Raw genomic sequence first — 13,206 nt, forward strand, 5'->3', positions numbered from 1 at the left:
CACAAGTACTGAAAGCTGCCTGAGAAAGAAGCGAAAAAGAAATGGCTCCCCAGCACTTGAAATATAGAAAAAGACGACATTATCTGGACTGTGGATAGTCCAGATTGCATCTATTTAAGCAAGGGCTTGTCTAATCAGGAACAGCCCCCTCCATGACAATAATCCTGAAGCTGGTCTTTATAGCTTAATTTAGGGGTTTGACTTGGCATGGAATTGGTTTTTTTTTAACTGAAAATAGTAGATTATTTTAATTTTGAAACTAATTAGCTATTACAAACTGATCCCACAGATCCATGCTTAAAATAGTCAATTCTTAGCACATTGATATTCTGGCATTAACACGTGTCAATTAACAGAATGGCGGAACTCTTCATGAATAGCCCAGATCTGTCAGTCCAGCAGCCCACCACCACTGAAAGGAGCACACTCCGAGGCCCCAAACCCTGTCCCTCTCCTTGGCTTTCCTGGCTGCACCGGTCACAAATCCTGCATTTCTCTTACCACCAAGGGGTTCTGATGATGCCGGGCTCCCCCAGAACCACATTCAACTCACAAACCTTATAAGATATGAACTGAAAAAACAAGCAAGCAAGCAAACAAACAAAAAAACCAAAACAACAAAAAAACCCAACACACACCTGCCAGGACAGTACATTAAAATAGCTCAGGGAAGAGACTAGTAGGCATGCAAAGCTGCCTTCAAAAAGGAGCTGACACCATCAATTCAGAAACAGTCGGGGGGGAGCAAGTGAGGAAGACCTCTGTCCTTCAGTGCATGGGAGCCCTTAGAGAAGGGCAGCTGCCGGTAAAACCACAGCCTTGGGTGGGTGAAGGGGGTCAAGCTTTTGCAAATTCTGCATAGACTGCATCGCTCAGGGCAGAGATCTGAAGAAAGAAAAGTGCTATGGTGGGCCTTTGCTTCCTAAAACACAGCGGGGGGGTTAGAAAGGAAACATTTATACTTTCTTAATCATAACAGGCAAAGGTGAATGCTGCTATTCAAATATGTTAATAACTATAGAAAATTTCAGTTAAAATATTTAAGATTTTTTTTCTTCAAGGCGGGGAGGGGAACACACATTTCTTTCCCTAACAATGCTTCTAATACAGCTGAGCCACATAGATCATACTCCCTCCAAATTTTGAGTCTGAGGCAGGCAGTGGGCATGGAAAACATCAGCCTAAATGAGCTACTTTTAGTAAAGATATAAGCAAGCAAAATCATGTTTTTATAAAGTGTTAAGTGGTATTTACTGTAGGGATTGCTCAATGTGCTCCCTGTGACTCTCCTAAATACTCATGAATGCTCAACAGAGGCATGTTTATGTGATTCGCAGTTCTCTTGCATAGATCACTCCTTTAGTTGAATGAAGGCTTATAGTCAGCTCTTGCTTGCAGTTAGTTAGTTTTCTTTTTTTTTTCTTTTTTTTTTTTTCCAGTTATTTCTTATATGAAGTTGTACATGATTTCATGGTGTCTGAGTATCCCCAGAGCTTCTTCTCAATAGGTTACTTGAGCCAAAATTTGCCTGATCTTATCTTACTGCATAAGCATGGGAAAGCGTTGTGGTATAGGCTGCTCTTCTTTGTTCTGTCTATGCCCTTGTATACTCTGTAGCTTTTTGTTTTTTCTTACTAATAAAATTTATCTCTCTGCTGGAGTTTCCTTATGGTTAATTGAAACAGAAAAGGGAACACTTTCTGCAGTAAGACTTTTGCAGTAATGGCAACAGAGTCTACAGTTGCTCTCTGCACATATAGCTTTTTTGACCAAAATAGGATGATTTGGATCAGCAATGATTGAATAAGGATTACACAGGGTTCTGTTTCTACCATAGGGAAACCAGCACAAATGAGAAGAAATAGCACTGGTCTGATGGTAATGATATTTTTGACAGGTAAATCCTGATCAAGCCCTCCATAGGCTAGAAAAGATTTCCAAAGCTACCTAGGGAACTGCAACATCCAGATTGAGCCATCTACACTTTTTAAGCAGCCTCTGCATTTCCAGAGGCCCAAGCACAGACAGAATGACATGAATGACCATGCATTTCCCATGGATGCTGAGTCTCCTACACAGTCAGCCGAATTCACACACATTACAAGGTGCAGGACAGGACCACAGTGACTTATTTTCATTACTTCATTTGGGAGGAACTACTTCTACTCTATTCCATTTTGGTTCATTATACCACATCCCTCATCGTGGTCTCTGAGCATTTTCCAATGAGACATAAACAAATCACTAACGAGTATGTCATGTGGCTGCCTCTCCCATTTCATTTCCCAAAGGCCATGTTTTCTCTGTTTATCCTGTAGTTCAGTGTAGCTTACTATACACATTACATGGAAGGCTTCATGAAACTTATCTATTTGTACGTAACAATTTATCCCACAACGAGCCTATAGAAGTCTCATCAGCCATCTGGTATTTTTATTTCTCCAGGCTGAGAAAGCAATCATGGCTAATCCTCCTGCGAACTATGGAAGTCAGGTTTTATTTCTCACTTTTCTGTACCAATAACTCTTTACAGTCTGAAGTAGGCCAAAGACCCTAAAAATCTGTGTACTCCTCAACTCTTATAGGACCCTAATGCTAGGCGGCTGCCAGAGCAAATGTGGTTCCAGTCCAGAAGAACAAAATTCTCAGGGTATCTGGTGAAAGATCAGATATGCTGAAGGAGAATCATTTTTTGCTGAACCCTACAACTGATACATGTGCGTGTACTGAATTTCCACAGACCCAGTGGGAAATCTGTGTTATGTTTTAGCACATGAAAATTGAAGTAGACATGCTTTTCAGGATGCAGTTGTCCACAACAGAAGATGAAGTTTCACAAGTAACGCTTCAGCTAAGGTGCCGCCTTAGGCAATCCTTGCTCCCTGGCACCATCCCCAGCCTTGTGCCAGCCCAAATCCTTGTGAGACCAGCATGACAACTTGGATGAGGGAACTGAACCACCCAGAATATAACTACTGTTTTGCTAAGTTATTTTTCAACCGGATTGGTTACACTGGCTCAGCACAGAGTAACAAACATCTAGCGAGGGCAGCTATTGAAGTCAGCATAAGCAGTTCTACTGTTAAATGTCTAATCCACTAATTGACGCTGAAAGGTTAATGATCAAAGTCTTTACTTCTTAATTATGTTTTGCTTGCTTGAAAGATAATGAATGCAAATCCTGAGAATCACTTCAAGGCTAAAAAGAAATCAGTCATCTTCTTTCCAAAATACATTAAGATAAACCCTAATTCAAGTAACCTACAAATACTTTTTAATAGAGAAAATTGAACCTTTACCAAGAAATGCACATAAATAAAGATACGAGTGAACTAAAAAAAACTGAGAGTCCTACTGCAGAACACTACCACAATAGCACGGACATAAATTGATGATAGGGCCCAGGCTATATTTCGCATTTCTGGGGGTTTTTTTCCTCTCTTGTTTAAACATCAGCATCCACATAATCACTCACCTAGTCTGGTAGGACCTTGCTCCCTTTGTTGAATTGAGCGCACCATCTCTACAAGCTTTTCAGTCTCTTGAGGCATGTTCCATGAAATTTCTAGATTATTTTCCCTGGCATACTGGAGAACTGACACATGAATTGAACTATTGCCTGAAGCAGAAAGCAGAAAATAAACATTGTAAGCAGCGCATACAAATGTCTTAAAATAAATCTAAAGGATACATTATGGTTGTGTTTTACATTAAGCACAACTAGACAGCGATTTTCCATCAGAGTGTGAAAGCTGTGTTTTCAATCAAAAGATCAAAACTGAACTATTCCCAGGTGAAAAAAATATGCAAGTACTGCTGGAAACAGTTGCTCTTCTGTCAGGAATCAGCATGCAGTATTTTACCTCAGATCATTTTGACCATGATTGGAGAATTGCACTTTATTGATCTCCAAATATTATTCCTTTTCCATTTTAAAATTCTCTAAAGATCCCTTTTTTTTATGTGCACATTGTTTTGCAAGAGTGGTAGTTTGATGCCCCATTTGTCTGATAGGCCAAGCTCCCCGGATAAATACATTTCATGCAAATTTCCCTCTGTCATACAACACTTGAGTGGCATGCATCAGGCTGCAGCATGGGACACAGTGCACCCATGGAGCATGACCTGCAAAGGGGAATGAAGAGAAATTCCAAGTTCTGCTATTCTCTGACATCCTGGTTCTGCTCATACATTCTGAAAGAAGTATGAATAAAACTATTAACAGAGGATTGATATAGATAGTTAATATCAGACTTGCAGAATTGAACTGGGCAATACATTGTTTATAATGATCGGCTATACCTCTCTTCATGGTCTTAGAAGGACTTCTACTGTATATTGAAGATACTTATGTATACAGCATATTATTCTTTATCAATGCTTTGTAAAAATTTTATGAATGTAGTTAACAATAATTGTGATTTCACATACCCAAATGTTACAGCCCTATATTGATCTGAATATTGTCTACTCATTATACTTTACAATTTTTCCATAGTTGTCTTAAAGATTTTAAAATCAAGGCTGTAGTAAGAAGTCATTTCATAGCTTCTTTATTATTGTCCTATTGTTAATGATGTAACATCTGCTATTACAGGCTTCAAAGATAAGGAAAACAGCTAGGCTAAAATAAACTGTCTGTTGGTTTATTGTTAAGTTTGTGTTTGTTTCACTTGGTTTGCTTCTCTATATCGTGCATATACACAATTTTCAGAAACTAAGTGTCTTCCATGTGCGATCTCTAAAAAAAAAAATCTAAGTTATTCTAGACCTACAGAAATGTTATAATTTTCCTCTATGAGCTCTCTAATTAGTACAAGTGCTGGTAATCACCTCTTCTGGAAGCACAGGTATAATACAAACATGTCAACACCCAGTGGGAAACACCAGCAGCAACAGCAGTTGCTCCATGGAAATGGTTTACTGCTGAATTGAAAAAGTACAATTCTGATCCAAAATATCCAGGTTTGTTAAAAGAAATGTTACTGGGAAAACACAGGATCCTGTGCAGCCCTTGCCATGTGGACGGCCTCGGTGCAAGGGCATATGATGTCCTAACTTACCACATGTGCCGCATGGTCCCTTCGTGTATGTGCAGGATATATGGCATTCTGCCAGGCTGGCTGCACTGATAATATCTGTGCTGAATGACCTAACTAGAGGTGTACCTCCCATCAGTACCTACTCTGCAAGCTCAGCAAGTCTAGCACTCCCAAAAAGCATCTGTCACCCAACACGGGCCAGGAAATAAATCTTAAAAAGACAGTTCCAGCACCCTAGGTTAGCCAAAAAGGGTTGGTCAGAACCAGAAATGCTTCTTCCAAAGACCAAAACCTTGTAGTTGAACCAAAGCTGAACAAAACCCCCTCTGAATCATCCATTTTTACTTGAACCAGAATTGAACTTGAACTATTATTTTCAAGTCTGTTGAACCTAATCCAGAACTGAACCAAAACCAAACTTGTATTTTTGCTTTTCTGCCATCGAGTAACAGTTCAGCTAAATCTCCATCCTGTGACAGTGACCTCTTCGCCTGTTTGGCACACACATTTCTTATGTCCGGTATAGTGTACAGGGAAGAGCTCAGCAGAGCTGCTGTCTGAGCTATTCCTCATCACATTGTTCCCTGAACTGGATGTCAAACCTTTATTCACCTGAACCAGAACAGCTTGGTTTGGGAGGAAACTGAACTGCATCTGAATCAAAGCTTTACTAGTCTGATTTCTCCATATAAACTTAATTTTTTTTTGAGGGATTGGAATAACTCATTTGAAAACAAAATTTAAAAAAATCTATACTGAGCAGCTGTTTTGTCCTGTATAAGCAAAAGAACACAAAATGGGTTTATATGTTTGAGTTAAAAGACAGATACATACTGATCTCAGCACTTTCAATAAATGCCCGTACAAAGTTTTTCATTTCCTCAAACTCTGATGCTCCAATATTGGAACTTCCATCCAGAAGAAACATGACATCCATTGGTTTGTTGCACAACCCTGAGGAGTGGGTGGGTGGAAAAAGGTTTTTTTATACATGATAATCAGAAGTAGCATCTGCTAATCTATTGGTAGGAACTGAAAGGGGAAACAAAGCAGGATAATGGCCAGTTGAAAGTGGGATGCCCTCTTAATGAAAACCTTGAGATTTATATTCAGTGGGATTACATGGGTACTTCAATTCCTGCTTTTCTACTAATGCTATTTTACTCTCAGGGGACTAAACCAAAAAGAACAGCAAAACAACAAAAAAAAACCCAAACCAAACCAACAACAAAACCCCAACAACAAACACAAAATACTGCCCAACCCACCACCACCACCACCACCCTCCCCCCCAAAAAAAAAAAAAAACCAACACTAAAAAAAAACCCAAGAAGTCTCTTCAGGAAAGAGGAAGTAAAATTTTAACCTGTTTGAAGCAGCTAGATGAGAATAATTTTTTTTTTCTTGTCACCCTCCAACCTATCTGAAAGCTACTGTACTTTACTAACAAAAGGAGCCAAGGACCTCTGAGCCTACAGAAGGCTGGCTGCAGGTCTGTGCTCAGTACTGCTGAACCAGGGCAGCATCCTCAGCCTCCAGTGAAGATAAATGGTCCTCCCTTGGCATTTGGACAACAAGATACCAAATGAGACATGGGAACCCTTCAAATTTCAGTGATGCAAGGGGGAAATGGAAGAGACAGGAGAGAGAAAAGAGGAAATTACACAGAAAATACATCCAACTTTACCTGGAATTTCTGTCCAAAGTTTATGAGAGCAGCACGACTGCAGCACTAATTCAGGTGCTTCTTCAATAAGTGTGCTATAACTATGCAAGATAATTGGGTTATTAGGCTGACTGATCCTTCTGAGCTCTTGGATGTTTGCATGGGGGGTTATGCCTATGGGAATAACATTTATGCTCCTGGAAGGACGTGTGATAACATCAGTGGAAGGACTGGATGACACCATATATACCAAGTGAGGAACATCTTGCCTGCCCCCATTCACTTGTGTAAATGTGTGTTTGGAAATGTAATCAAGGGCATTCCCAGTGTTGGTAGCCTTCCCTCCTTGGTAGGGTATGCTCCTCACCTTCTCAATAATGCTTTCCTTTGACTGTATTTCCCTAAAGGAATACTCCAGAGTGACAGTCTCTGAATACTGCATGACTGTAACATGAATATCTTCCTGTCCCACATTCATTCCTGTGATCACCCTCTCAAGGAACTTCTTGACGGCATTGAAATTTTCCTCCCCTACATTGTCAGATCCTTCCACAATAAAAGCAATGTCCAGCCTTTTGCTAGTAGGCTTTTCCAAGAAGGGTGGTGGTGCTGTGAGTCCCCAGGTGGGAAGTAAGACACTGGATATTGTTGGACTGGACGTAGCTTGTAACAGAGGACTTTCTTCAGGTCCAAGATCACATAGATGATCAATGAGGAGATCCCTATTATCCATTAGCTCTAACACATTGTTCATTAGGAAGGCCCTATTATCTGGTGACTGCTTTTCAATGAACCTGATTTGCTCCACACTGACATACGGCCCAATCCCCACAGGTATTACTGTGATTTTTTTATTCTTCAAAGCTGTGAGGATGCCGCGGAGTTTTCCTGGAGACTTGCTTGCCATAAATAGCACTGCAATTCTGGCAGCATTTGTCCTTTCTGCTTTTCCAAACACGTGAAACACGGTGAATTTAAGGACTTCAGCGGTGGATGCTACTTCATCACCTGTGTATTTTATGCTTTGGACAATTTTTCTCATCTGGGACTGTGTTTTGATATCTTTAAGGCCAAGATAGATTGTGGGGCCAGCTCTATACACTAGAATTGACACTCGGATTTTCTTTTGGGAGATGTGGAGTTTCTTCATCATGCCCGTTATGAAAGTCTTTAGCTGTTCAAAGTCCTCCTCTGACAGTTTGTTGGAGCCATCCATTAGGAAGGCCAAGTCCATCATCTTGCTGCATGAGTATTCACTGGGTGGTAGTTCAATGTCCTCCTCTGGAACAGGTGTTGTTGGTGTTAGGGTGTCCTCCACTGGTTCACAGGCTACACAGGTTAAGTTCTTCCCTTCACACAGACTACAAAAATCAGCAAATTTAACTGTAAAAAATCAACGCTTATAACAACACATCACCCACACGTAATAAAAGACTGTCCATACAGAAACAGTTAAATATCTCAAAAATCAATCATGATGTGAATGATTTTTTTTTCCACACAACTCCTCACAAGGTATTGTACAACTAAATCCTGTATGTTCATACGTGTTTGTTTAGATCCAGGAAACATATGACAAACTATGATGCATTTGTCAGAGGAAACTCTTTTATAACAGCCTTTAGCAGAATGTGTAAAATCCGTGTCTGGAAACTGCCTAGAAACCCACTGAGCTTCACCAATACAGCTACCTACAAGCCACTGGTGGAATGAACTGGGAGATCTGATTTGCTTCACAAGGAAGCAAAACATGAGGCAAACTAGAGGCAGCTAACACAAAGTTAAATCCTAGAGGAGGAAAGATGCTTTTAGCTCCAATATGACTTAGCAGACTCTGCGAGGAGGCTAGGTTTACCTAGATTTTAACCTTAGTGAAAATAACAAACAGCCATTTTTCTACCTCTAAAGTGCACTATGCTCCTTTTCTTTGTCCTGACTTAATTTTGTTTTGAATACAGATTTGGCACATGTTCGTCCTCCAGGGTGTTTTGGGTTTGGGGTTTTTTTGTGTGTGTGTGTGTCTCTCATCTTCCTCTTATTTACCATGTTATCTTTTTCAGTCCTTTTTCTCATATTAAATGATGTATTTCATCTATAGCTGTTATCTCTTTTTAGTCCTATATCTTCTCCCACCATCTCTACTCACCTCCATTAGTACATTTTTCTCTTCCCCTTTCCATCTCAGCTCCAATTTTTTTTTCCTCCATCTCTGCCTTTTCCACTATTCATCCTTCTGTACTGCCATGAGATTTTTCACCTCTCTCACCCCCCACCTTTTCAAAGCTTGTTTATAATTCATCTCTTTCTATCTTTAGCAAGTTTAACACTTCTGTCCTTCTAATTCCTGGTTGCATAATTCTCTTTACTTCGCTTATCAGAGCAAAGAACATGACTATACTCATGCACGGGGTGGTACAGACTCAGTCAATATATTTTCCTTGTCTTAACAGACAGTCCATGAAACAGAAAAGGAAAAGTTTATGAAAGAGCAAGGACCAAGAAATGCTTGTTTTCACTGCCAGAGAAAAACCAGAATGTACAAACTAAATGAGTCAATACTGGAAGAAGATGCCATTTTCCAGGAAAAGACTTTACACGTGGCACTTTAGTTCAAGTTTTCTTAGTTCAAGTGCTGTGTTCTTTTCAAGCTCCTTTTAGTATCTTCCTAATTGAAGAATGCACAGCTACTTTTGGCATTAACATATAGCAACAGAAGATTTATTATTTTAATCCTAATATGAACAAGCCTCTTCTAGTTTCCAATTTCCTTTGGATATTTGCTATAAAATTCATTTTTGTGCAATATTTTCTATTGTTTGTACAGATGGTGTAGGCATCTAAATTAGGTGACAGCTATGCAAAAGGATGTTTCCCTAGTGAGGTAAGTTTTCCTAATGTTCTGAAATCTTTTGTGAGCAGCAGCCAGTGTATCAACATTTAAGATAAATTATTATTAAGGATTACAAAAATTAGGGAACAGAGACTCATTTATGAAGACTCTTTTTTGACCTCTTGATGGAATTCAAGGATCTGTGTGTACACTGTTAAAAATATATATATACATATATATATATTTAATTGATTAGCATAACAGTCTCATGCCCTGGGTTTATAGCACAGACGTACGCTAGCCCTGGCAAGAGGCCAGGAATTCAAAGTTCATACCCATTCAGAGCTTCTGTGAGGTTCAGAGCATTTGGAGCTAAGGTGCTAGTCTGGGCTAATAGCTGCTGCAGTTTTACAACTCTTTCTATTAAATATGGTCAAATTACAAGATGGAAAACTCTTGTATTCACAGCATTACAAGTGACTAGTGAAAGTATCCCTCAAAGGTCTAGACATCCAGAGAAAGCCAAACTTTCAGATACTACAGGCCATGGTGTAATATGCCACTGGGCAGTACGCAGAATGAAAAACAGTCTCTGCCACACTGTGGCTAAATGCCCTTATCCTGCACAGTGCACAGCATTGTGCACCCTGCCATTATTTTCATCATATTTGGAAATGCATGCATACAAGATCAGGCCATGGGATATCATCTTAAAATCTTGGGGAAATGGGTTTTCCAATAATAGTACACAATTCCAACTGCTAATAATCTCAGCGAGTTCTCGACTGAGTGCACATTGAGATCTTGCACTATACGTAGGAATTTTTTAGTACTGGCAGAAGGTAAGAGTCTGATGGCTTTACTGATGTTGAATCACACCTTAGACAAAAAGAAGTGGATATCTGAAGCCAGTTGGGGCACCTACACATGGGAAAAGGCCTTTTTTGAAAGGAATTTATGAATTTCACTTGCTTAAATTCAGCCGACATCCTATAATCCCTACTGTCACTGAAAAACTTCAGCTTCAGATTGTATGTGAAGAGATATTGACATAAAAGATGGTTTCCAAGCTTCATCTTCATTGGTATATTTAAAGTTACGTCCAAAAACTTATTAATGAGGATGTGCTTCATCTCTCTCCCTTCATCTTACTCAACAGGCATGCTATTTCACTGCATAAACCCATCATACCAAGATTGACAGTGCTGTGGATCATCTCTGTGCAAAACTATTCTCCTTCCATGCGGGATCTTGACGTCTCCAACTGCACACACAGGACAGTCTTCTGGACTGACACAATCCAGGGACAGTTCATCAAGTATTTTCCCTGTTTCAGAATAGCACAGTAGTATAAAGATGCCAATTTTCATGAATTGCAAATCTAATCATTGCATTTACCCTGCTACAAAAACCATAACAAGGCTTCTGAGTTGGGCTCAAACGTTCTGAATACTGTGTTTGTGTTATGGCCACTGCCAGCTTGACACAGAGAAGTATTTCCTTCCTTCATAACCACTTTTATTTAGATGTTGGAAGTACTTAACCCAGTGTATAACCTGCAACAGCTAGTACCATACAGAAGGTGAATGTATCTTTAGAACAAAGCATTTAAGATGACAGGAGAAAATGGCATTTTCCTTTTTACATGTATATTATTTATTTCTCCCAGCATCCCCTACCTCACTCTGATCAGAGATACCAGGGCCCAGAATAGCTATTCTTGGTCATAAAATAGCTTTTTATAGATATTTTTATAGCTTCAAATAGCCTTCCTTTTTTGCCTTCACGTCTTCCCACCCTGCCTTTAGGAGCTATTTGTTCATCTGAGTTTTGGCTCTCCTTTTGGATCTTGCTCGTCTTTCACTGTTTCCCTTTCTGTCTGTCTTTCCTCTCCTCATCCCATATTTCCCATATTTTTTTCTTTCCCCTTTCTACAAGATGGTTGTTGGGAACAGTTAAGCTAAAAGCTCATCCTCACAGGGGGATGCCTGCTGGGCACTCTCAGGAGCATCAAAGCCTTGGAGGTAGTAAGCAGGTCAAGGCAATGGATTTCCCCCACTGCAGTGGTTGCTCTGAAGCAGAGCATTTTCTGAGTTTCCAGCACAAATTCATACTCTACTTTAACCACATAGTTAACCGTCTCTGTTGCTACACAGCCCCTAATCCTCCTGTCTTCCTTCCTTATTGCTCTGTTCCCGTCCTCCCTCATTCTTGACGGCAGTGTTATCATTCTCCTCTTCTATGCACCACTTTATGCCCTCCACACACTGTGGTCATTTCACAAACTCCAACCAGGATGCCTAACCACCTTCCTCCTTATGCGCTAAGAAATTGTGGTGAAAACACATCGGTAACCTTTTAAGGAATTAACTGCTACATCTAAGTCTTTTGCAGTCTCCAGCTTTACAAATCTGTGAATATTTCTGGACTGTATGACCTCTTCTCATGCAATAGGAACACTTAGGGGGTGTAAAAAACCAAAAATACTATCAGGGGCATAGCAGAAAAAGTTAAGTAACTGCTTAAAGCAAAAGATGGATTTACCTGCAGGACAGTGTACATGGCATCCTTCCACACACTGCAGACGGCACTCCAAAGGCTGTGGGTGCTGGCATGTTATAGGACATGCAGGTCCACAGCTGTTATATCGCCATTCACATTGATAATCTAATTCTTGTTTATTCAGGTCCTCGCAGCTTTGTGCTATGTAGTGAAAGAATCAGAGGTGAAAAAAATCAAACCAGAGTATAGTCACCATGCCTCTCAGAACTATGACACCAAACTTGGTATAAAGGGGACCACATATTCATAGAAAGAGAAAGATTTTCATCTTTAAATTAAAAATATATATTTTTTTACTATATTATTCTTTTACTACATCTAGGGCAGGCCACTTCTTCACTCTTATATCTTTTTTCACATAATGAGATACTTGCTCTAGACTGGAGATATTTGGTTTTGATAAAAACAATTGCAATAACCAAACTCTAAGCTTTTAATTAAATATATATATTTATATATATACTTTATATATATATATATATATATGTATCTTACAGAAACCATTTCTTTCTCTAGATTCGTTTGTACCACAGACCATTATAGCCCCTAATTGAGGGAATGTTTTTTCCAGGTATGGCTCTGAACATAAATAGAAAAGGGAGTAGAAATGTCATGGTGAGCTGCTAGCCCAGTCCCATTAAAGTGAACTTCTCTGGACATCAGTGGGAGCAGAGCTGGATGAGAATGGTCTATCTAAGCCAACAGCTTATTGATTAAAAGCTTGAACCTTTTCACCCAATTCTTCCACATCTACCCTGTACTTACGGCACAGAGTTGGTGATCTCCAGTGAACAGCAACACCTTTTTGTGCACAGACATGTGCGTAGGCTGCTATAGCATCACAGAAGCAAGCACAGTCCCCAATAGATTCACAAGCACAAGTGTCGTATGTGCAAATATCTATGTAGGGCTCAGGATTCACCTGCAAAAGAGAAAAACAGGGTACAGCACACTCAGTGATTCCCTTCACCTACTTCTAGACACATTTAGCCTTCCGATGGTTTGGCTGCTCCATTTGCCAAGAGTTGAGGTGCCACATCAATCAGTGCAGGTCTTTCTGCTGATGTTAGCAAGGACTTAAATTGGGCCACATTGTCGAAGTTGCT

General features: G+C 39.8%; 1 protein-coding gene across 1 annotated transcript in view; it reads right to left on the bottom strand.

Annotated features, from left to right (window-relative positions):
* The window catches only part of VWF (von Willebrand factor), a 144,782-nt gene that overhangs the window by 62,496 nt on the left and 69,080 nt on the right, over window positions 1-13,206 (bottom strand). The window contains exons 25-30 of the mRNA XM_075051674.1: window positions 12,866-13,022; window positions 12,083-12,241; window positions 10,730-10,865; window positions 6,730-8,069; window positions 5,877-5,996; window positions 3,476-3,619 (exon numbers count right to left, since the gene is read on the bottom strand). Of these exons, the coding sequence (XP_074907775.1) occupies window positions 3,476-3,619; window positions 5,877-5,996; window positions 6,730-8,069; window positions 10,730-10,865; window positions 12,083-12,241; window positions 12,866-13,022 (2,056 nt within the window). The remainder of the gene's footprint in view (window positions 1-3,475; window positions 3,620-5,876; window positions 5,997-6,729; window positions 8,070-10,729; window positions 10,866-12,082; window positions 12,242-12,865; window positions 13,023-13,206) is intronic.

The sequence above is a fragment of the Buteo buteo genome, chromosome 19 (assembly GCF_964188355.1).
Source record: "Buteo buteo chromosome 19, bButBut1.hap1.1, whole genome shotgun sequence".
NCBI classification, from domain to species: Eukaryota; Metazoa; Chordata; class Aves; order Accipitriformes; family Accipitridae; genus Buteo; species Buteo buteo.